Source organism: Caretta caretta, chromosome 8 (assembly GCF_965140235.1).
Source record: "Caretta caretta isolate rCarCar2 chromosome 8, rCarCar1.hap1, whole genome shotgun sequence".
In the NCBI taxonomy this organism is placed as follows: Eukaryota; Metazoa; Chordata; order Testudines; family Cheloniidae; genus Caretta; species Caretta caretta.
The window spans coordinates 6,460,521-6,485,242 of record NC_134213.1 but is presented as its reverse complement, the minus strand read 5'-3'; the positions used below and the strand labels follow the sequence as shown (position 1 = coordinate 6,485,242).

The 24,722-nt window shown below is 53.7% G+C and overlaps 2 protein-coding genes across 2 annotated transcripts in view; both read left to right on the top strand.

Moving 5' to 3' along the window:
• Window positions 1–259: 259 nt before the first annotated feature.
• GM2A (ganglioside GM2 activator) lies at window positions 260–13,519 on the top strand. The gene is made up of 4 exons (XM_048860210.2): window positions 260–701; window positions 5,243–5,395; window positions 8,332–8,514; window positions 9,795–13,519. Exons 1-4 carry the CDS (start codon window positions 588–590, stop codon window positions 9,948–9,950), a joined length of 606 nt encoding a protein of 201 aa, XP_048716167.1. The 5' UTR covers window positions 260–587; the 3' UTR covers window positions 9,951–13,519.
• A 2,114-nt stretch (window positions 13,520–15,633) lies between these two features.
• LOC125640974 (proton-coupled amino acid transporter 1) overlaps window positions 15,634–24,722 on the top strand; it is a 48,970-nt gene continuing 39,881 nt past the window's right edge. The window contains exon 1 of the mRNA XM_048860209.2: window positions 15,634–15,765. The gene's annotated coding sequence lies outside the window, so the exon portion shown is untranslated. The remainder of the gene's footprint in view (window positions 15,766–24,722) is intronic.

The window sequence follows — 24,722 nt, the reverse complement described above, 5'->3', positions numbered from 1 at the left end:
ATCATTGGCAGGGGCCCTTGTGCCCAGACCAGTGCCGGCACCGTGGCCCTGGTTCCCGTGTGTCTGTCGGTGCCCACCTGCGGTCTCTTGTCTTCTACTTAGATTGCAAACTCTTTGGGGCAGGGACTGCCTGGCATTGTGGCTACACAGCGCCGAGCGGGGCCCTGGTCCCTGCCTGGGGCTGCTGGAAGCAAGAAGTGAGCCGGTGGTAGGGGAGGCAGGGCAGGCGGACAGGGAGCTGCCTTAGCTCAGCCCTTCTTTGCCAGCAGAGGGCAGGGCCCCTTTCCCTGCATCCATTCCTGGCTGAGCGGCGCCTGCTTCCCCGTCCCAGCGCCCTGCGCCGCCTGCCCGGGGCTGCACCAGACCCACCCGAAAGAGGAAGCGACAGGCGGCTGAGCAGCGAGGAGGCGAGCAGCGGCTGGGGCGAGAACGGCCGAGCCAGCCGCATTCCGCCGCCGCCGCCCCCTGCCCGTCCCGCTCCGGCACCCAGACCCCGCCGCAGCCCGGCTGCCTCGGCCTCCGGAGCGGAGCCTCTCCGCCTCCCTTCCCGGCTCCCGCCCGCGGGGCTTCAGCCTGCCCCGGCAGCGATGCTGGCCCTGGTCCTGGCTCTCTGTGCCCTGCAGCTGTGCCCAGCCGTGCGGGGCGGCCGGTGGGGGCAGCCCTTCCTGGTGGAGGGGCCGCCGTCCCGGAGGCTGAGCAAGGTAAGGGGGCTTCACCCCACTGGGGGACGGGTCAGGGGCTCTGGCGTGGGGCAGACGCAGGTTCCTAAGGGCCCATGAGCACTAGCCCACACGTGCCAAGTGCGGGAGCCTGCGAGTGTCCTGACTGCCTGGGGTGGGCTGGCCTGTGTGGACGGAGAGCCGGGCCGGGGAGCGGGGTCCCAGCCCTGGGCAGCAGCCAGAGCGGGAGAGCTGGGTGGCAAATGGTTTTCCTGCCTGGCCAGGATTTTCCAGGTCTCCAAAAAGGGTCCCCTCCTGCATCGGGACCAGGAGCCTAAATCACCAAAGGTTTCACAGACCGAGAGTGGGAGAAAAATTCCCATCAGGTCAGTGGAGACGTCGTGTTTCGATCGTTTCCATGTGTTTCGATTCTGATCTTTGACATAGTTCTTTAATACCTTTTTGGGGCTATAAATTAACTAACCATTTGGAAGGAAAAGTCAAGTGTGGCTTTAATGAAAAGCCCTTTCCAAGAGCCGGCTCTGTATCGTTATTATTTCTGAAGGCCGACGGGGAGCAGGGACTCAGCGTGAGGGGTGGGACTGCATACCCTTGGCAGCATGGGGCTATACTCCCATTCCTGTCCCCAGGAGAGCAGTGGTGCACGCTGGCCTGGATTCCTACGGGCGTAGCACCCTGCTTGCTTGCCCGGCGCGCCCATGTGTGGGAGCAGGGCTGCTTGCCAGCCTGTAACCCGGTGCTGCTAACAATGAGCTCGAATCCCTGTGGCTCTGCACCTTGTGGAGTTGTTTACACCTGTGCCAAGCAGATGTGAATTGCTGCTGTCCTGATGGGGCAGTGCACCGAGCTCCTGTTGCATGGGTACAAGTGATGGCACCAGGTGGGGAATCAGACCCCAAAGGCTTTGCCCTTCTGTGAGCTGGCACTGCCTGTGTCCATGGCCAGAGAGGGTCTCAGTAGTGGTGGTTTGGTGACATGGATGCTTGTCCACCAGGAGCTGGACCAAGGTCCCTCAGCCATACCCGCATACTATGGATAACTGTAGCCTGAGCTGTTCCTAATGGCTGTCCCATTCTTTACCCACCTCCTGGAGTCCGCCTTGCCATTTGGACCATAGCTCAGACATGAAGTAGATTGCAATGTTATTGAATCTGTACAATAACAGCCCTGTGACCGCAAGAGAGCCAGCACAGAGGCCGGGCTCAGGAGCTGCTTTAGCTGGGCCCTGCCCAACTTTCAGTTCTCATTTTGTTCTTTTAAATGTCAGTTCTGCTTTTGCAGCAACCACCTCACCAGCCAAGGTCATGAAAAGTTGGAGCTGGTTCTGTGGGTGTGAGAGATCTCCCCAGAGCCGGAGGCTCTGTCCAAAAACTCAAGGTTAGGCAGATAAGCATGTAACTCTTTGCACAGAGGCTGCAGAACGGACATGGATGCATGAGCTGAGGGGTGCAGCTTGGGAAGGGAGGTGCAGAGATGTGTGTAACCCCCCTTTATGCTCTGCTGATATGGGGCTGTGCTTTGGATTTGTCTCAGCCTGAAATTCGGCAGCTTTAGGCCTGTTCTAAGTGACGCCGGTTGGCAGTGACCCCCAAGGAGCCCAGAAAGGAGCAAGGATTGCTGGGGCTGGCTTGCAGGGTGGAGCGATAGTGTGGAAGAGCTGCTACGCTGGCATTACACCTCATTGATGTGAACCCCCCAGGCCGGCTATGCCAGGGCTAGAGCCACTCCGGGCTGCCAGCATGGCGTGAAGTCACCTGGGTGCAGGGAACAGTCTGGGTTGACAGCTTTCAGTTCGGCCAGATTCAGACAGAGGCGTAGCAGCGCATGGCTCCCTTTCCCGCTCCTGTCTCCCGAGCCATCGTGATCCCCAGCCTTCGAATGCAGGACTTGGAGGTGAAAGGCTCAGTGTCGGTCATGTACCCCTGAGCCTGGCTCTTGCTTTAACTGTTGCCTCCTGTCCCACAGATCCGCTTGCAGCAAGCAGCCAGAGGCCACATGCAAGCTGTAGTAGATAGATGGGAAAGGATGTGGACCCTGGAAAGGGAGTTGGCTAGTGCTGGGCATTGGTAAGATGAAGCCAGGCTAGTGCAATGGGCATTTTGCTATTGGCTTATGTTAAAGGACTAGGGGCACCAGGTGTGTCTGCTGAAAAGAAGGAGACCTTCATCTCCCCATGGGGTTTCCGAAACGGTGCTCTGCTAAGCCAAATACAGCAAGAGTAAAAGCTGTTATCATTTGGAGCATGCCCAGTAGGGTTCTGAGCCATGTGTGAGCACAGGACGGGGTTTCAGTGTGTGGCAAACCATTATACAAGAGCATCTAGTCCAAAGCAAACATTGAATCGATGCCTGGTTCGCTTTTATACTGAGGCCACTTTCCACCGCCGTGGCAGTGAAAAGGGGCATCCAATGGGAGTAAGTGCCTGGGATTTTAGTGTCCCATTATCTGAGCTATAACTGGTGGAAACAGCATTTCCGTACTTTTCCATATAGCCCCCACCTGTCAGAACAATTACTCTGTGCTCCTTCTGAGCTCACATTGGTCAGTTCAGTACTATCCCCTCCCAGGGAGCTGGGCTTGTTTTAGTTATCCAGGAGGACAAAACCTTGTCTCTTGCTTGTTCAGACGTGTGTTTGCACTCAAACTAAGTAAATGGCTTTAGTGATAAAGTTTCAGACTGGACCTGGGCTTTTGTCCCTTCCCGGGGACATGTGCCTTTGATATGGCTGGAGAAATGTTATTTAGAAGTAGCAGAGTTATCCATGACTCAGACTTAGGCACTCTGAGTCGGCAGCACAAGATGTTCCATGGAAATGCTAAGCAGCCCATGATCTGGGTGGCCGTACACCTCTGACTGCCAGAACCTGGGCCTGAATGGCTGGAGATGGACCACTTAATAATTGCCCCATTCTGTTCATTCCCTCTGACGCATCTGGCACCAGCCACGGTCAGAAGATAGGATACTGGCCTAGACTGACCATTGGTTTGACCCAGTGTGGCCATTCTTATGTTCTTATATTGGAGGTGTGAATCTATAGAAATACACCCACTCCAGCAGAATGCCACATGCTGAAATTTACTAGGACTAGACAGAGGTGAGCTACTGGGACAAGTTCTCCTCTTGGTGACATGTTGGCAATCCCACTGACAGTAGTGGGATGGCACCGACGGTAAATCAGAGGGGTTGCCCCCACAGAACCAGTCTGTCCCATTACGGGAGCAAGGTATGCTGGTGAGTCCATGTGAGGGGATGCCCAATGCAGCTGTTGTTGCCTCTGCTGTAGCTGCCTGTGGATAAATAGACGTTGGTTTCGAATGGTTTGTCTACACATACAAGTTGCACTGGTTTGAATTAAATTGGTTTTAATTTGATTTAGCCCCAGTCGTGCACACAAAGTTGTGTTGGTTTGAACTGGAGGTGTGACTTTATACCAGTTGAGTTAAACCAGTGCAGTTTTGTGCATGGATGCTCTTATACCATCTTAAATCTGCCTTATATTGGTGTAATTTGTGTTGGTAAATTTACAGGTACAAGCTGAACTGATCGAACCAGTTTTAAACTAATATAAGAGTCTGTGCACAAAAGTTGGTGCGTTGGTGTAACAAAACTGATTTAAGTGATACTGGTACGTCTGTGTGTAGATAAACCCGTACGGCAAACCACTGTAGATACTCTTCTGGTGGTTTAGCTTGCACCTGTTAATTTACTGACACCAGCTAACCTGGTATTAAACCAGATTTAAATCAGTTTAAGACTGTCCACACACAAAACTGCACTGGTTTAACTAAATCAGTATGAAACCACACCTTCAATTACACTGGTGCTACTGTGTGTGTAGACTAGGCCATACATACTCAGTTCAGAACCTGTTAATAAAACAAGCCCTCTGAGTTTCAGAGTCTAGTGTTTGTTGCTGACGTCACTGGCAAATGTGCTATTTCTAGACACATGTTAAATCTGGGAGATGCACGTTTTTCAAGCATTATTAAGCATTATTCAAGAGGAAGCTTGGAAATGCCAGATAGAGGCGCATGTGCTGGGCTCAAATGTATTAAAAGACTTTATAATTATTGCCTGAGGTGGAGAGTTTCTAAAATGCCTGATGGATTTAGGATCCCAGAAGCAATAGCATTTGTGCTCCTAAATCCCTTGGGAGCTTTTGAAAATCTCTCCTGAAATGTTAGTACAGTGTTACTATTTCTTCAGCCTTTGACTGCATGCTTTTAAAGCTCCTTTCCCCTCGTGAATGTCATCAGTAAGTGTGTGTGTGTGAAATGGATGGAGTTCTCTGCCCCCACAATAGAATTCTGAGGGGCTGTCACACTCCAGAACTCTGAAGTGCAGCTGCCGTCTCTCCTGCTGTGAAGGGCTGGAGGGGACTCCTTTCAGAGCCCCTCACGAACCCACTGGAGCACCTTCCCTCCTGCGGCAGCCTATGGTGTTTCTGGGGAACATGACAACTGAGTCTCCTTGGCATGCCAGCTCAGAGTGCTGCTCCCAGGCCAGCCAGCCCAGCTGAGTGCAGAGACTGTTTAACCCTTTCCTTCTCTGAATCCTGTAGGTTGGTGGCTTCTCCTGGGAGAACTGTGGCAATGGGACCGATCCCTTTGTGATTAAGAGTCTGTCCGTAACCCCGGACCCGATCCACATCCCCGGGGACCTGAAAGTCAGCGTGGCGGTTTCCAATGGTGTTGACATCGTCTCACCTCTGAAGGTATGTGAAAAGGGCAAGACCGCCAGAGAGGCCTGTTCAGACACAGGATCTGTCCATTAACGTGCTGTGGAGTGTTGGGAAAGAACGTGCCAAAAGCAACCATAACACCTGTCCCCGGTGGCCTTTCAATTCTCCGCAATGCCCAAGAGGTGTGAATAAACGGGGATTGTAGACCTGGGGCGGGTTTCCGGCCCCAGACCTTCCACTGCTGCAGTCAGTTTCCAGGGCCCAGAGTTTCTTATTCCTAGCAATATTTGCTGCTGGGGGACCGAAGGCTGGCTTGGTCTGTGCACGGTCTGTCTGTTGAGCTGCAGCTTTTTACTAAAATGGATCAGTGCAACCCCTAGGATGGATGCAGTTACAGCGGCAGAAAGATGCTCGTACCACAATAGCTATTCCCCTTCCCTTCAGGAAAGTTAAAGCAGCCCATTTATTTGTGTGGAGTCACTCCCTTGTGACTTCCCAGCCCCTCTCCGCACCCCCTGGGCCCAGCCTGGGAAGTGGAACTAGGTAAGATCCAAGCTGCTCCCACCTCCTGCTCCCTGGAGCAACCTGGCGGTGTCTGTGTTAGGCTGGGGTGATGAATGAGTCTTGGACTCGCCGCTGAGGGAACGCAGCCAAGTCTGAGGAAGGCGGGCACCGAAACTGCCGCGGCCTGATTGGCAAATCCTGGACACCCACAGATCCCAGCGAAGCCAGCGGGAGCTGCTGAGCGCTCAGCACCTTTGAGAATAAGGGTTTTAGATGTGGAGAGCTCCAATGGGGGCTGTTTCCTTGATCTTTCCTCGCCCAGGTGGGGAACGATTTCACCGAGCTAAAGGCCACAAAGGGGTGTTCAGAGAAAGAAAGGAATGAGGCAACATGGGGAGGGAGAGAGAGGGAGGGAACACAGAAGCAATGAGAAGGGGGATGCGGGGGGGGAGCAGAGAGATGGGAGACCCTGTTTGGGGGAGTCAGATTAAGGTCAGGAGGAGGGGAAGAGACAAGGGGAAACCTTCATTGGAAGATGAAGTGAGAGAAGAGGAAGGGGCGGGGGAGGGATAGGACTCCAGGAGATGCGGAGAGGCAGGTGGGAGATACTTCTCTACCAGGCAACCTTCCCCCCCCGCCCGCCCGCCCGCCCCAGAACATGGGACATGGGGAGAAGACCTATTATCCACCCCCAACTGCCAGGCTAGGCTCCTGATTGCGGAGACGCCGATAACGAACATAATCACTTCCTTAAAGCTCCTCCCCATGTGCACAGCACCCACTGCAGCTGGGAGGCTGGGGGCCTCCTGAGCCCACACGCCTTCCTGGGACCCACGGCAGAGGGTCTGGCCTTTAGAGATTAGTGACACGCACCGCCCAGGCAGCAAACACGGCTGAGAGGTGGGCATTGCAGGGCGTCTGCCCCTTGCAGGGGGCGGGATTGCTATGGCGAAGGGCTGCTGGTGGCAAGGGCTGAAAGTGGAAGGGCTGCTGGTGGCAAGGGCTGAAAGTGGAAGGGCTGCTAGTGGCAAGGGCTGAAAGTGGAAGGGCAGCTGGTGGCAAGTTCCCCAACCATGCAAGCTGGATCATATGATGGTGTGGGCGGCAAGGGGCGGCAGGCCTTGCTACAGGGCTCCCTTCCCATCAGTGACACTGTGAGCCCCGGCCCACCCTTCTTCCGTGTCAGTGTGGCGGGCGAGGGCTTGGCTAGATGAAGGCAGTTACACCTGCTGTGCTCTGGGCCCTGATCTGCAGGGGCAGGACTCTCCCATCCGGTCTCTGATGCAGGGTGTTAACCAGCAGGCAGCCCCGCCTGCAGAGCCAGTGCTGACGGGGCGATGTTATGATCATTTCCCAAGAGTGTGCGTAGCGAGTGATAGCAGGCCTGATTCTCCCCTGCCCTTGACATCTGGGCACGATCACTGCCAGCGCTGGGCTGAGTCAGTGGGAATTCCCCTTTGCTAGCATGGCACACCCAACTACCTCTGGCATAAACGAGGACGCGGGGTGTGACGCTGCTGTGGCCCTGTCCTGGCTGCAGCCGGCAGAGGGACGACTGCTGGGATTCACTGGGGATGCTAGGGCAGGACGAAACCAGGGCCAACTCAAGGCCACAGCTGCAATTGCAGAAGTTACAGAAGAACTAGCCCGCCTTTCACCCCTGTTTACCAAGTGCCTCCTGTCCCTCAGCGGAGCAGCTGCAACGGTAACAAACACCCAGCAAGGCGAAAGGGGAATTGCTGCCCAGGACGGTACATTTCTGTTCCGCTTCTTTTATTTAGTGGTATGTGGCTCTGGATCAACTTTCTGCAGCTCCTTGTGGTGTTTTAGCACGCTGCTGCTCATGCCAAAGAATCAGAGCGGGTCAAATTCTGCCCTGGAGTTTGGAGGGAGCTGTGTGCCGGCATCTCCAAGGGCAAGACTTTGCAGCCTTTACTGCTGTTCCCAGTGCTGTTATTTCATGTTTGTGTTGTGGTAATGCTTGGAAGTTGTCTAGATCGATGTCCTGCTGTGTTAGGGGCTCTGCAGAGAGATAGTGAGGGTTTACAATCTAGGTAAAGTCATGTGTTTTTTCGGGAACAGAATTAAAGAGGAAGATGGGTCTCCGTTGAGCTGTTCTGAATAGGAAACCTACAGCCCAGTGATGGCTTTCTCAGGTGTTGTTGATCCTAAATGTCTCTTGCATTGTGCCCTAAGTACTCAGCACTTTGCAGACACAGGGCTGGTTTCCGATCTGTCAGTCTGGAGTAGCACCAGTTCCTTCAGTTTAGGAAGGTGCATTTCCTGCCTGGAAGAGCTTACAGTCTAAAACCACCAAGAGAAACCAAGACATGGGCCGATTGGTCAGGAAAGCTGGTGTATGGTAAGGTTACAGAGGAAGGCTTCCTGGAGGAGGGGAAGGTTGGAGGGGAGACCGTACCAGCTGGGATTCTCTGGTATGTGAAGTGTGCAATCCTTTGTCCCAGGCGGTGTTTACCGTGGAAAAGAAGGTAGTTGACATATGGATAAAGGTCCCCTGTCTGGACGAGATCGGGAGCTGCACATACAATGGCCTTTGCGGAATCCTGGACAACGTCATCCCCCCCGGAACTCCATGCCCCGAGCCCCTGCTCAGCTATGGCATCCCCTGTCACTGCCCCTTCAAACAGGTAAGTGCTAAGCCAGCTGTTCTCCTCATGTTCCTTGTCAGGACCCCTGCTTCCCGTCTAGCCAAGAGTCAGCAGGGAACCTCCTGTCACATAGTGACATGGAAAGGGCAGGGTGGTCACAACCCCTAAGTCCAGGACCCCTGCTCAGCATGGCAGCCCTCCTCTCCCCTTGCCCTCTCAGTCAGCTGTCTGTGTGCTGGGGAAGGGGCTTTGTGAGCACTTGGAGGAGAGAGAATAGAAACCGGCTGCTGAGAGAAGGGGTAGTTAGAGGGCATCCTGTCTGTTGACTGGATTCAGCATTGCCTTGCAGCCCGTGGGTCAGGTCAGAGGAACTGGCCGTTGTTGGAGACCGGGTCCTGAACTAGATGGACCTGTTCTGATCTGCTCTGACCCAATCTGAAGCACCCACTTTGCACACACGGTGCAAGGCAGTGGGGAATCAGGCAGAGTCTGGGTCCAGCAGGCCCACGCCAGGGAGGTCTGGGGCTTTGCCTCCCCATCCCTGGGGGCATTCTGTAGCCGTTGTGGGTCAGCAGCGCAGGAAGGCCCCCGGCGTTGTGGGCTAGGCTGGGGGCGAGGGAGTCCCTGAGGACTGTCTCAGTCGCTGTGTGATCACTGGATCTTCTTGTGCTTCGACTGGCCTAAGAAGGATGGTTCCAGACGGATTTGATTGGGTGTCAGCTCACTTTGATCGCTGCTGCCACCTGGGGGTTCCTTGTAACGTTGCTGGGAAACGCTGCCCCAAAGGTAGCTGGACTCGGTCCGGCCTGGGAAAATCTCCCTGATCAGGGGCAGGGAGTAACTTGCCTGCAGTGGTGAAGCTGGCTGGAATGGAGAAAGTCACCTTCCAGACACTGCCAGAGCCAGTCATACTGAGCTCGCCCGGACCGTGGAAAGGGGGCCCGGGAATACAGGCAGAAACCCACAGATGCAGAGGTCTCTGCACCAGGCAGGTGGCTGAGAAGCAGAGAGGCTGAGCTGGAAATCACTGGGCGGTGGGCTGCAGGGCGCCCCCGGGAATGGGTGGGCAGCAAAAGGCACCACTGGGGGAGTAATTAGTGATGAGTAATTATGGATATTCGAACATGCTTGATTTGTTCATCTTGATCATGACTGAGACTCCACAAGAGGTGCAGGGCAGGGAGCGGATGGGGGTAGAATCCGAAAGCTTGGTGGAGTCGCCCCTCAGTGGGCTTGTACTTTGGGGCAGGGGAAGCCAGTGGTGGGGTGAGGCAGGAGCTTCTGTGTGCTAACGTTTTGGCATCTGTTTCCCTCCTTAGGGCTCCTACTCCCTGCCAGCCAGTGAGTTCTACTTGCCTGTCATACAGCTGCCCTCCTGGCTGACTAATGGCGACTACCGCGTCCAGGTTGTCCTGAGCAACGGTGCCAAGCAGCTCGCCTGTGTCAAGGTGGCCTTGTCCCTCCACTCTGAGTGAGGCTGGCCAGCCCTGCCCGACCACAAGCCCGCCCCGCGCTGAGACACACGCTGGAGCCGGTTGACAGCTCTCTTCCTCCTTTTGCTGCCTCTTGCTGCCGTCTGCCCTCACACAGCTGCTGCTTCCCCTTTCCCGCCTCTCTTTGCCCTCTTCCCTCTCAGAAAAGGGGCCAATGGAAGGGGGGATGGCGCGGGAGAGAGGCCTTTGTCTTCTGTGCAGGGTGGACTTAGAGGTGGGCAAGGTTGGCAAATGGGTTGGGTCCCTCCTGATCCTGATTCAAAGCCTGTTGAAGTCAATAGGAGCCTTTCCAAGGGCTCCGGCCCCTAGTGAGGAGACTTAGAATCATAGAATCACAGAATATCAGGGTTGGAAGGGACCTCAGGAGGTCATCTAGTCCAACCTCCTGCTCAAAGCAGGACCAATTCTCAATTAAATCATGAGATTAAAGACTTGAGAGAGTCTTCATCACAGTCCCTACAATTGCAGCCCCACTTGTTGCATTTCCCAGTGGGGCTTTGATCCCTTCCCTCCACCCCTGTCCATGCTGTTCTGTAGAGCAGCGTCCCTCTCCTGGTCCAGGTCAGCTGTGCACCATTCCCCATGCCAGCTTTGGGCTGATCCACTGAAGTCAATAGAAACCCTCCTCCCAGCCCCTGTTGATTTCAGGCCCGTATGGATCAGGCCCATAGGGAGGCACATGGCACTAAACAGAACTTCCCATCGCAGTTGCTGGTTGATTCCCAGCTGCGCTTTGCTGGGGAACGCCCTGCACTGCAGCGCAATGTGCTGGATGGCCATATGGGTCTCTTCTGCCAGACTTCTCTGATCCTAGGAAATATCAGGTTAAACTGCTGGCTCAGGTCTAATGCCGAGTCTTTCTCATCATATGCTAGTGGTGGCTCTAGCTTTCAGGAGCTCCGTTCCAGGCCAGAATGTCCCCCATGCACTCTCTCACCTTGAGAGAGTTGTATCGCTGTGCTACAAGCCAGCCTTATGGAGGGGGGTCTAGTTTGATTATTTTCCCACATATGTAATGAAATTGCATTCTTCATGTTGCTTAACGCTCCCTTCTCCCCCCCTCCAGTCAGTAACAGTGGGAGGGCCCGTTAGCCCTCCAGCTGACTGGCTTAAAACAAAATGGGGTGTCACAATATTCCACACGTTGAGTGTCCTAGTTAACCTTGACCATCCTAGGGGTTTTTGCCATCTGTTGGCTAGGGCGTGGGGCTGTTTTTGTTTGTCTGGGTTTTTTAAAAATATCACACAGGGAATTTTAGAAAAAAAAATTGAAAGAAGAAAGCAGAAATAAATAGTTCTTTTAAACAATCAGTTGGAAAAAGGAAAAGAGAGGCTTAGAGCTGGCCGCCCCTCTCTGCAATGTGGGGTTCGACTGCTGGTCAGGAGTGCCGTCTTATATACTTTGAGGGTGTAAGCCCCCTCCAGGAAGGTGCGCCCCGACACTTGAGAGGAGAGATGCACGCGCAGGTAGACTGATACGTTCATTCTTACTGGCCACTGCTGGAGACAGGATACTGGGCTAGATGGACCATGGTCTATCTTGGGGTGGCACTTCTTATGTTTCTGAGTCAACCTGGGCAGTAGCAGCAGGAGACCTGTCAACAGTAAGAGCTGTCCAGCTAGCACTGAATTCTCTGACAACAAATAAGCTTCCTAAACGGGACCACGCTGGACCAGATCCATTCCGAAGAAGCCATTGCTTATGGTAATGTAAGGAGAGCCAGGAGGGTGGGCATTGCCAGCCAAAGAGGCAGATCTTCAACAGCATGGACATTATCTCTCTCCCATGTCTGCATTAAAAAATTAAAAGAGGGATAGAACAAGAAAACAATGTACTCATTCTCACTACCAGAGGACCAAATGACTCATTCTGCTCTGGGCTTCTGTTACTCTAAAAAGGATGTGGTTGTCACAGCTTGAACCAAAGGAACAATTTGGTTGGCTGGTGAGGATTCCAAGCAGTGTAATTACGAAACTGAAAATCACCCGACTGTGAACTTCCCGACCACAGTGTTAAAGTGACCATTTCATAAATGTGCTAACCCATGGTGAGGCAGGCCGTCACACTGCCATATCCTGGGCAGAGGAACAAATGAATTTAGAACCTCGTGAGTTTGCAGCCACCATATTTAGCAGCTACAGCAAAGGAATGGTGCAACTCAAAATGTGCTGATCAGACTCTTTCTACAGGACGTGGTTCAAGGACGTTCGTCGGTCTTGACAGGCTTTAGGGAGAAGAGTCTCTGTTTGGCATAAATTGTTGTAGCTCAGGATGTGGCCCTGGAAATAGAGAGTCGGGACCCTAATCCGGTGTACCGTGAGCTGTTGATTTGTTCACTTTGGGTGCGATTCTGCACCGTTAATGGGAGCTTTGCCATTGATTTCAATGGGTATAGGATCAAATTGCTTGGGTGGTGTTTTTTCAGCACTGTAAGTCCCTGCCTCCCAATTCACATACTGGGCTGTCATTGCACCTGCAGATCCAGTTCAGTGCAGCTAACCCTAAGATGTGTGTAGAATACATAACCCAATCACTGCACACCCCGTCCCGTATTAGTGCACTGGAGCTATATGTATACAATCATCAGAGAGGTAGCTGTGTTAGTCTATATCCACAGAAACAATGAGGAGTCCGGTGGCACCTCAAAGACTAACACATTTATTTGGGCATAAGCTTTTGTGGGTAGAAAACCCCACTTCTTCAGATGTATGGAGAACTTCTTCCAGGCATCTGAAGAAGTGGGTTTTTTACCCACGAAAGCTTATGCCCAAATAAATCTGTTAAGTCTTTAAGGTGCCACCGGACTCCTCGTTGTTTTTATGTATACAACTGTCGCTGTGTTAGCGCACCTGAGGTGTGAGTGGATTCACACCATCACTGCACACCTGCTATTGCAGCTGAGGTGCATGTGTGTGCCATGCAATCCCTACCTTGTACCCTGTATTGTTACCATCGATTTGTGTGGATAAGACACTCTCACTGCACGCCCTGTATTATTTTGTGCAAGACAGGTGTATATGACCTCATCAGTGCACACCTGTCCTGTGCTGTTGCGGTACATCACCACGTCCTCTGTCTTCCATTACTACCCTCTGAGCGTGCACATGTGACAGCCATTGCTCACTCTGCTCTGTATTACATCTGTGATGCATGTGTATGACACCCTAATAATACTACTTAGCAGCTGTATAGGGCAGATCTTCAAAGCACTTTAGAAGCCTTAACTACTGAATGCCCGCAGTCCATGGACTGGTGTGATAGTGATTATCATTGGGCTAACGCACAATGTTTTGCACAGTCTGTGTGCCCATGACAGGTTTAAGAGACAAAGGCCTTTGGTCACCTTTCTCCTTCCTAAACTTGCTACGCTTTATAGCGACATCCTAACCAACAGTGGGTTTTGCTCTGCTCTGTTCTGTGTGGAGAAGCACTAACTGTCCTGCCGATTCCTGCATCCTTACTGCTTAGCTGAAGCCTGCTGGTTTCTTGGGAGGCAGCGGCCCTTAGTGCTGGGGCCACAACGAGTGCTTAATAAATCTTTTTAACTGGAGGGTTGAGTCCTTCGCAGTGGTTCTTGGCCTGTCGGTAACTTTGGAACCTGTGATTTTCTTTATTTTAAATGTAAATGAAAATCTGGTGAGTTGGTTTGTTGCCCGTGATGGTCTGACAGCACTGGCTGGAGCGAGTGATAGTGGATTCCCCAGCTGGTCTGAGCTCCTATCCCAGGGGTGGGCAAACGACGGCCCAGAGGCTGCATCTGGCCCCCCAGATGTTTTACTCTGGCCCTCGAGCTCCCGCCGGGGAGCAGAGTCTGGGGTGTTCCCCTCTCCAGTCAGGAAGTGGGGTCTGGGCGTTGCCTCACTCTGCATGGCTCCCGGAAGCAGCGGCATGTCCCCCCTCTGGCTCCTATGCGTAGGGGTAGCCAGGGGGCTCTGCACGCTGCCTCCGCCCCAAGCGCTGCCCCTGCAGCGTCCATTGGCTGTGCAGGCATTGCACAGAGCTGCCTGACCGCACCTCTGCGTAGGAGCTGGAGGGGGGACATGCTGCTGCTTCTGGGAGGTGCTTGAGGTAAACGCTGCCCAGAACCTGCACCCCTGACCCGCTCCCACGCCCCAGCCTCCTGCCCCAGCCCTGATCCCGCTCCCACCCTCCAAACCCCTCAGCCTGGAGCACCCTCCTGAACCCTGAACCCCTCACCCCAGCCCCACCCCAGAGCCCTCACCCCCTCCCGCACCCTAACCCCCAATTTTGTGAGCATACATGGCCCACCATACAATTTCCATACCCAGATGTGGCCCTCAGGCCAAAAAGTTTGCCCACCCGTCCTATCCCAGGCTGCTGTCAGTGCATCTGACGCTGAACCTGCAGCGTTCCCTCGGCCTGGGCACTCACACAGCTGTATCAAAGGATCTCAGTAAAGAGGTGCAAAATCCCCCTCTTAATACATTGCTGGGCTTGGAAGGGCCCTGCATGTCAGGCAATTTGCATTTATCAGACTGCCTGGAGGAATTTTCCCCCAGCTTCCCCGTATGTGGGCAGCAGTGGCAAGCATTTCCCAGCAGCTACTCTCACTAGATATTTCCCAGACCACTATGCCCCAGGGTCGTTGCTCCACGGACTCTCCGATTCAGATGTCACTTCATGCAACTCTGAAGTGCTCATGCAATGCTCTGACCAGCATTGCCCAGAACATGCCAGGCTGCCCTGTGCATGCTTTCCTCCCCATAATCCATCACTGGTATTGCTTAGACACAGGCCCCAGCCTATCCCTGGTGCATGCTTCCCCCCTCTGGCCCCGCGAGCGGTGCACGCTCCTTTCTCTGAGTCCTTGACAGTGAAACATGCCCAGTGTAGTGGTGGCTTTTGTTACACCCACGTGAGCGCTGAGGTGACAGAGCATCACATTTATGTGAGAGGCTGACGCAGGATTTGTAAGGCCAGGCCGCTAAACCTGCAGCGCCTGGAAACATCCCTGATGTTGTCAGCGGGCATTTCTCCTCCTGGGTTCTGACTCCACGCTGCACCCGGATCTGCTTCCCCATGGTGGGGGTGGGTGGGGTTTGGGGGCAGCATCACCAACTCTTGACTCTGTGGGGCCAGGTCCTGGAGTCCCACCAACGCTCCACGGGATCTCAGCTTTTCCTTGCCAAACAAAGGCTGCTTCTCATCCCCCCTACCCCTGGGTGTGGGGAAAATCTTGGAACGGGGAAGCCTGGAGGTTGCCAAACCCCAGCGGGCAACGACCCAGAACTGCAAAGCGATGAACCCGGGCCCCGAGCAGCCGGTCTGCTGACGGGCTGAGGCCTGACTGTTCCTTGCGGGCGTGGGGAGGCCATGTGGGCCTGGGTGCCTTTCCTACAGGTGCCTTTCCCACTGACTGCAGGGAGGGCTGGGTTAGGGGCCAGGCCGGGGAGCAGCCCCCCAGCACCGGCCCGGCCAGGGAGCCCCCCTGCAAGCACCCCCCAAGCAGGGGAACCAGCAGAGGGAGCCCTGAGCCGGCCCAGCAGCGTGCAGCAGCCTGGAGCGGGCCTGGGCTCTGCCCCTGCACCCCTCGCGCGGCTGGGTCCAGCCCTGCGAGCTCGGCCTGCGCAGCGCCAGCTCCGGCCGCCAGGGGGCGCAGCAACACCGCCCCCCCCTCCCGACTCCTCCGCCGCCGCCCCTACTGCGCACGCGCAGGCTGGAGACGCCGGGCGAGGGAGTCGGCTGAGCCGGGCGTCACGTGACTGGGCGTCGGGTGACCGGCAGCCGGAAAAGCAAGATGGAGGGGCGGGGCCGGTGAGCCCCGGGCAGCTGCCGGTGAGCGCCGAGCTGGGGGCGCGTGGCCGGTGGGGGGGGGGGTACGTGCACGTGGACTGGGGGCGCCTGCATGGGGGGCATTGCCCGGTACGGGGTATGTGAATGGGGGGGGCTTTGCCCGGGGACTGGGGGCTCCTGCATGGGGGGCATTGCCCGGTAGGGGGTATGTGAATGGGGGGGGCATTGCCCGGGGACTGGGGCCCCTGCATGGGGGGCATTGCCCGGTAGGTGGTATGTGAATGGGGGGGCATTGCCCGGGCACTGGGGGCCCCTGCATGGGGGGCATTGCCCGGTAGGGGGTATGTGAATGGGGGGGCATTGCCCGGGGACTGGGGGCCCCTGCATGGGGGGCATTGCCCGGTAGGTGGTATGTGAATGGGGGGGCATTGCCCGGGCACTGGGGGCCCCTGCATGGGGGGCATTGCCCGGTAGGGGGTATGTGAATGGGGGGGCATTGCCCGGTACGGGGTATGTGAATGGGGGGGGGCATTGCACGGGGACTGGGGGCCCCTGCATGGGGGGCATTGCCCGGTAGGGGGTATGTGAATGGGGGGGCATTGCCCGGGGACTGGGGGCGCCTGCATGGGGGGCATTGCCCGGTACGGGGTATGTGAATGGGGGGGGCTTTGCCCGGGGACTGGGGGTGCCTGCATGGGGGGCATTGCCCTGGGGGGTGTAAATGGAGGGCGCATTGCCTGGTGGGGAGAGGGGTGTGTGTGTGGGGGGGCATTGCCCTGGGGGGATGGGTATGGATGCCTGTCTGGGGGCTGGAGCTCTCTGCAGTGTTAGTTGTATGGAGGGGCTAGCAGGTGTCTGTATGCCCCGGGGCGGGGGCAGAAGCTGCGTTGGGGATTTAAAGCCCAGGGGTATCCACCTCCAGGGTGGGGGTAAATCGAGCTGCAGGCGCATGCAGCAAAATGGGCGCAATGAGTTCGGGGTGGGGGGGAGTTGTATTGTGCAAGGGGAGGATTATGTTGAGGGAAATGTGAACCAGGTGGCATGTGCCCAGCATAGAGGCTGTTTTTAGTAGTGCCAGTTAAAGCTGACCATACACCTCGGTGACCCATGTCTATGGTGTATGGCGGGAGGGGGAACAAGGGTAAGTAGTGGGAATGTCTGTTAGCGGGAGTTGCACTAAGTGTCATCTGTCCTGAAGATGCTGTGGAGCAATGAGAAGTGGGGTCATGTGTGTCAGGCAGGGGCAAAAAAACTACCTAACAGTCAGAGCGGCTACAGGGAAATGTTTGTCAGTGCCTCAGTGCCACCCACATGTGGGCAAGCTGGAGTCATGAGGGCAGTTTACTTGTCCTCCCCAGGAATTTTGTATTTAGCAATGTGGAGGGGCATTCAGAGCGCTGGTGCTGCTCGTCATCTCTGCAGGCATTGGAAAGTAAGAGTAAATGAATACTGGCAGAAAAGAGCCCTGACATCTGACACAAAGCTCAAATTGTGAGGGTCTTTCCGGAGGTCTGAACATCACCTTACTTTTGAAAGGAATAGCAGCACCCCAACCTTTCATCTCCAAACCAGACAAGGAGGAAACCCGTAATAATGGTGGAAATGGCTCCTCCACCCCAATTCGGGAGGTAGAATCCTGATCTCAAAGGGCTAGACTCTGCAGATGCTTACACACACGCTTATCTTTAGGCACTTGGTAGCCCCAGTGACTTCAGTGGGGCTTTCTTGGGTAAACTCGTCTTTGTGGTCAGAGGAGGGACTGAGTGTTCTTGTCTCGACTCTCTGTAAATGATGAGGAAATAACTAGGTGGGTTTTGCTTTTGGCTGAGAATGTTCTCTGCATGGATGAGACTGAAACCCTCTTTCTCCCCTCAGTACTTTTCCAAGCCCTGTTTTAGTGGTTCTCCTTCTTGCTGATTGTGTGGAAAATGACCACTTGTGCTTTCTGCTATTGTGCAATCTTTAATCCAGAAAGGAAGATGTCAAGTCACGATGGGCAGATCTGCCTGGGTTTCAAAAGAGAAGAGCAGTTAGGTGTGCTCTCGGAAAATTCGAGGGAGGAATTGAGTGCTGACTGGAGAGAATATAACATAACTATGTTGTTTCTTGTATAGAGAACATCACTGATGTGAGCCTCAAATAGCATGTCAGGCTCCTGCTCCACTAATGGTTTGTTTCTAGATGCACCATGCAGAGTAGGTGGAGCAGCTGGTTGCTGTGTAATTACAGTCAGATTGCTTTGTTGGAAGAGTTTCTCTTTGATCCCCAGGCTGACAATTGCCTTTAGTGTTCACAGTACATACATCAACAATTCACTCTCCACTGCCATTTACATCTTCCTGCTCTGAGAGTGAGGAGGATGCTGCTTGTAAAAATATCACCAATTGTTTTGGGGGGCATGGGTAGAATTTGGAAGTGAATCTGCCAGAAAGCTGGGGGTGGGATCGATCTGCATTACTGACTGGAGTTGAGATTATGCTAATTGCCTTTTGGGCAGGACCCCATTTTAATGGCTTGTCGGAAGCCGAGCTACGCATGAAGGAGATTGCTCGTTGCTCTTGTATTGGGCACCTGTTTTTCGCTCACTTCCTTCTTTCTAGGCGGGGCAGGTAATTATTTGGGTTAGGGATGGTGGGGTCTGGCGCAAGCCTGCATCTTCCCAAAGGCTTCACTTTCTCTCTCCAGTTATCTTCTTCCCTGCCCCCATGCTGTCCCTTCTCGAAGCCTTGCAGAATATCATTCCTACTTCCTTTTCTGTGGAAGCCTCTCTCCTTCATTCACCTAATGCCAAAAGCTTAAATGACGGACTTCAGTGGATATTGGCCCTCTAAACCAGGGATCTCAAACACGTGGCTCGCGGGGTTATTTTCTGCGGCCCGCCAGCTCCCTGCGGTCCCCCGCCCCCTCCAGCATTCACCTAGAGTGGCTCCGTCCCAGTGCGCACTGGGGGCAGGGCAGGCTCCCTGCCTGCCTGCCCTGCCCCCCGGTGCTGCTCCGGAAAGCAGCCGGGACCTGGGGGAAGGGCGGCACAGGGGTCTGTGTGTTGCCCTGGCTGCACCTCCAGGTACCTCCCCCAAAGCTCCCATTGGCCACGGTTCCCCATTCCCGGCCAATATGAGCTTCGTGGGAGGTACCTGGAGGGCAGGCGGCATGGGGGCAGGGCTGACAGGCAGGGAGCCTGCCTGGTGGACCCGAACCCCTCCTGCAGCTGAACCCTGAGCCCCCTGCTACACCCCACACCCCTCCTGCACCCTGACCCCCTGCCCTGAGCCCCCTGATGCACCCTGCACCCCTCTTGCTCCCCCTGGGGGCAGGGAAGGGGTGGAGATTTCAGGGAAGGGGTTGGAATGGGGGCAGGGAAGGGATGGGAAGGGAAGAGGTGGGGCAGGGGTGGGGGCCTCACGGAAGGGGTGGAGTAGGGCAGGGCCAGGGCAGCATGGGGTTGGTCAGTGGTGCGGCCCTAGGGCCACTGTACTAGTCCTCATGTGGCCCTCATGGTTATTTGAGTTTGAGACCTCTGCTCCAAACTATGATGTTAATTTCAAAATGCTTACATCTCTCCTCTCACGTCTAGGAGGAGCCCTCCTGCCCCCATCCTGATAACTTGGCTCACATCTCTTTTCAGCAAAACTCCCCTCCCCATTGAGAAGGGGGATCATCCAGCTTCCTTAGATGCTGCTACGGAGCAGTAGATCTTGCCTTTATCATGGAAACTAGAAGCAGGACTGTGCTGGCCTTACGTGACTGCCTGCCCTCAATTCAAACCTGCCTTCCCTGCTGCTTGGTGCAATGGACTTCCTGTAGGCCACTGTGGGGACCCACAAGACGTGTTCTGTGTCAGCTGCTTTCGGGTTAAAGCTTGCTCAGAAATAAGAGCAGGCCCAGGAGAGGACACAGTGTGGAGGAGGGTGGTGAGAAACCTGTTTCCTTCCCCCCCTCCCCCCAACACTGCTTATCTGAAGGGGGCCTTTTCTGAATGAGAAGGAAATCACTTGGGCCTCCAGGACGGGAGAGGTTGTTGTAAACTAACTGCAGGTGAGAGAGAAGTAGGTGCCTTGCTGACTAAGGAAGGAGAAAAGTAGCTTGAAGGACTGCTGAAACCTGAGCTCCCCAGTGCTGAGAGCAGTGCTGCCTGATCATTCTAGTAGGTACTTTCCGTGGCTGTACAACTTTTAACAGCAGGAGGAGTGTGGACTTGGCTCTAACCACAGGGAGACTGCAACGGGATAAGATTGATTGCCTTGGAGCAAAGGGTTCTGGGTTGAAATGAACCTCTTAAGCGTGACAGCTGTCTCAGGTAGTGGAGGAGCAGGTTAACACACGTGCTTTATCCAGATAGTCTGTATGCAGAGCCTTGCTTTCCTCCAGCTACAATTCTAACAGATCTGCCAATCGCTTGCTGAGAGCATTTGGAGAGAGAATGTTTATGGTCCAACATATATTGGGCTAGCAGTCAGCTGGGAGTGGGGTGCCCTCCCAGCAGTGTGGGGAGCCAGGAGAGGAACAGCAGGGGTTATACTTTTAAGGTCAGGATTTAATAGCAGTGGGCAGGGCTATGTAGGAGGAAGCTAGTGTGACTTCTGTCTGTGCTATGTTTGGCTCCAGACGGAGCAATGACTCCCTCCGTTCCCTGGTCAACTAAGTTGCCAAACTTCAGAGAATAGATTTTAGAGGTACAGGGGAAGTTACTAAACTAAGGACGCTGCTTGCTGGATTTCTTACAATGGGGGTCTTAAAGCTTGACATCAAAGATCTCTCTAGATAATAGTAGGGGTGGAAGATGCCATGGTCTGCTGTCCCTGTTTCTTGGTGTTCTTGACGTGCAAGCTCTTCTCAGACATATTGCGCGAGGCTCTTGAGGTAAGATTGTTTCTATGCCTCTCTTCTCCTTTCCCCTTCCTCCTGCTGTAGCTCCCATCCCAAAAAAGCAAATGTGGCATGTTTCCAGACAGCCCTTAGTTTCTGTACTGCAGTGGCTATTGAGAGCAGCTGGGATGTTCAGAAGGAAAACGAAGAGTTGAAGATGATGGAGCATCTGGGCCTGAGCAAGGAGGAGGAGGACAGTGAACTCGTCGTAGTGGCAAAGAAATGTTTTGGGGCAAGGTGACTACTGGGAGTTCAGTTGCTCGCCATTTAGTGCCAGCTGACCAGTGTTGGAAAGGCAGACCACAGGCTGGGGAGAGGAGGCAGAGTTGGAGCCAGGAGGTTACTTTGGGGGAGAGTATGGAAGAAGAGGAGGGGCCAGGAGCGGAACACACACACAGCTGCAGGTGGGCATCCTGAAGGGAATGCTGGGAAGTGGCTGGACAGGTGGAAGGGGAGCTGGAAGAGCTCAGTGCCCTAGAAGACTAGAGGGTTATGTTTGGTGGGAATTCCCTAGCGTTCTTCAGGATACCTTCCACCCTTGTCTGATCTTTCTGGCACTGGGGCAGCAAACTGTCCTCTCTGGCCTGCCGTGCCCCCATGTGTTGTATCTGACTCTGTTGCCTGTCTCCACTGGCTTTTGTCTGTTCTCCCTCTGTCCTTTTATTATTTGCATTAGAGTAATGCCTAGAGATCCCTAGTCAAGTCACATTTTGGGCAAGTCACATGACAGTGTTGCAGAGCCAGAAACATGAACCCAGGACCCCTGAGTCCCCGTCCAGTGGTGTAACCCCAAGGCCAGGCATCCATCCATCTTTCCATCCCTTGTTTTGTGTGTCCTATCTCTCTCCTGGCCTTGCTTTCTGTTTTCACTCCTAGCTGCTTCTCTCTACCAATTCCCTCCACCACGTGCTCCTTTTTCCCCATTCTGTTCTCTCCCTCTCTGCAGTGTTGTCTCCTCGACCAGCCCGCAAGCTGTAGCAAATATTTGAGTGCCTGTTGTGCAGGGAGAATGGCAGTTTGCTCTGGGCCCAATCCCGCTTTCATTGCTGTCTCGCAATTGCTTCAGTCGGAGCAGAAGCAGGCCCCTTGTGCCCAGGGGAATGACTCAAAGCTGCATGGTGCCACACACTTCCATGCATATATATTGCATATCTCCGAGGCTGTGGTGCTTGTGGTTTGTTACTTAAAGGTGAATTGTGACACTCCTGTGGTAGGAAATGGAAACTGAGCCTGGATCAGCTTAGCAGTCATTAGAGCATATTTCTCTCTTCGTGTCTCTGCAAATTAATGACAGGTTTCCAGCCGGTTGCTAATAGTGCCTGTGGGGCTGCAACCATTGGTCACCCCAGCAGCAGACTTGTCTCTCGGCTTGCCTGATGTTTTCAGCCCAAGTGGATCTGTTGCGCCGAGGCTGGGCCAAGAGCAGTGAAACTAGATGCTGGGTGGATTTCCATGCCTTCCCTCCCAATCCTCCTGCAAACCTCCGAAGCCTCTTTGTTCCATTTAGAGGCTTTGAACGTTTATTATGTTAAGACACAGCAAACATCATACTTGGGAGGAATAGTGCCTGGGGCTGCAGTCAGCATGCAGGGGGCAAAGGCATCTGGAAACTCTCCAGGCTTAATCTTGGAATTAAGCATCTAATTGCTTCTTGGCTTGCCCCCAGGAGAAAGAGGCCTTCCTTTGAAATGATAACCTATAGGTTCCGTAGGATGCCCAGTTGCTAGAGCACTCATAGAATATCAGGATTGGAAGGGACCTCAGGAGGTCATCTAGTCCAACCCCCTGCTCAAGGCAGGACCAATCCCCAACTAAATCATCCCAGCCAGGGCTTTGTCAAGTCTGACCTTAAAAACTTCTAAGGAAGGAGATTCCACCACCTCCCTAGGTAACGCATTCCAGTGTTTCACCACCCTCCTAGAGAAAAAGTTTTTCCTAATATCCAACCTAAACCTCCCCCACTGCAACTTGAGACCATTACTCCTTGTTCTGTCATTTGTTACCACTGAGAACATTCTAGATCCATCCTCTGTGGAACCCCCTTTCAGGTAGTTGAAAGCAGCTATCAAATCCCCCCTCATTCTTCTCTTCTGCAGGCTAAACAATCCCAGTTCCCTCAGCCTCTCCTCATAAGTCATGTGTTCCAGTCCTCTAATCATTTTTGTTGCCCTCCGCTGGTCGTTTTCCAGTTTTTCCACATCCTTCTTGTAGTGTGGGGCCCAAAACTGGACACAGTACTCCAGATGAGGCCTCACCAATGTCGAATAGAGCGGAACGATCACGTCCCTTGATCTGCTGGCAATGCCCCTACTTATACATCCCAAAATGCCATTGGCCTTCTTGGCAACAAGGGCACACTGCTGACTCATATCCAGCTTCTCGTCCACTGTCACCCCTAGGTCCTTTTCCGCAGAGCTGCTGCCGAGCCATTCGGCCCCTAGTCTGTGGCGGTGCATGGGATTCTTCTGTCCTAAGTGCAGCACTCTGCACTTGTCCTTGTTGAACCTCATTGGATTTCTTTTGGCCCAATCCTCTAATTTGTCTAGGGCCCTCTGTGTCCTATCCCTACCCTCCAGCGTATCTACCTCTCCTCCCAGTTTAGTGTTATCTGCAAACTTGATGAGAGTGCAATCCACACCATCCTCCAGATCATTAATGAAGATATTGAACAAAACCGGCCTGAGGACCAACCCTTGGGACACTCCACTTGATACCGGCTGCCGACTAGACATGGAGCCATTGATCACTACCCGTTGAGCCCGACAATCTAGCCAACTTTCTATCCACCTTATAGTCCATTCATCCAGCCCATACTTCTTTAACTTGCTGGCAAGAATACTGTGGGAGACCATGTCAAAAGCTTTGCTAAAGTCAAGGAACAACACATCCACTGCTTTCCCCTCATCCACAGAGCCAGTTACCTCGTCATAGAAGGCAATTAGAGGCCCTCTGTGTCCTATCCCTACCCTCCAGCGTATCTACCTCTCCTCCCAGTTTAGTGTTATCTGCAAACTTGATGAGAGTGCAATCCACACCATCCTCCAGATCATTAATGAAGATATTGAACAAAACCGGCCTGAGGACCAACCCTTGGGACACTCCACTTGATACCGGCTGCCGACTAGACATGGAGCCATTGATCACTACCCGTTGAGCCCGACAATCTAGCCAACTTTCTATCCACCTTATAGTCCATTCATCCAGCCCATACTTCTTTAACTTGCTGGCAAGAATACTGTGGGAGACCATGTCAAAAGCTTTGCTAAAGTCAAGGAACAACACATCCACTGCTTTCCCCTCATCCACAGAGCCAGTTACCTCGTCATAGAAGGCAATTAGATTAGTCAGGCATGACTTGCCCTTTGGTGAATCCATGCTGACTATTCCTGATCACTTTCCTCTCCTCTAAGTGCTTCAGAATTGATTCCTTGAGGACCTGCTCCATGATTTTTCCAGGGACTGAGCTGAGGCTGACTGGCCTGTAGTTCCCAGGATCCTCCTCCTTCCCTTTTTTAAAGATGGGCACTACATTAGCCTTTTTCCAGTCATCTGGGACTTCCCCCAATCGCCGTGAGGTTTTAAAACCGTGAGGTTTTAAAAATCCAATGGCTCTGCAATCACATCCGCCCACTCCTTTAGCACTCTTGGATGCAGTGCATCCGGCCCCATGGACTTGTGCTCGTCCAGCTTTTCTAAATAGTCCCGAACCACTTCTTTCTCCACAGAGGGCTTGTCACCTCCTCCCCATGCTGTGCTGCCCAGTGCAGCAGTCTGGGAGCTGATCTTGTTCGTAAAGACAGAGGCAAAAAAAGCATTGAGTACATTAGCTTTTTCCACATCCTCTGTCACTAGGTTGCCTCCCTCATTCAGGAAGGGGCCCACACTTTCCTTGACTTTCTTCTTGTTGCTAACATACCTGAAGAAACCCTTCATGTTACTCTTAACATCTCTTGCTAGCTGCAACTCCAGGTATGATTTGGCCTTCCTGATTTTACTCCTGCATGCCCGAGCAATATTTTTATACTCTTCCCTGGTCATTTGTCCAATCTTCTACTTGTAAGCTTCTTTTTTGTGTTTAAGATCAGCAAGGATTTCACTGTTAAGCCAAGCTGGTCGCCTGCCATATTTACTAT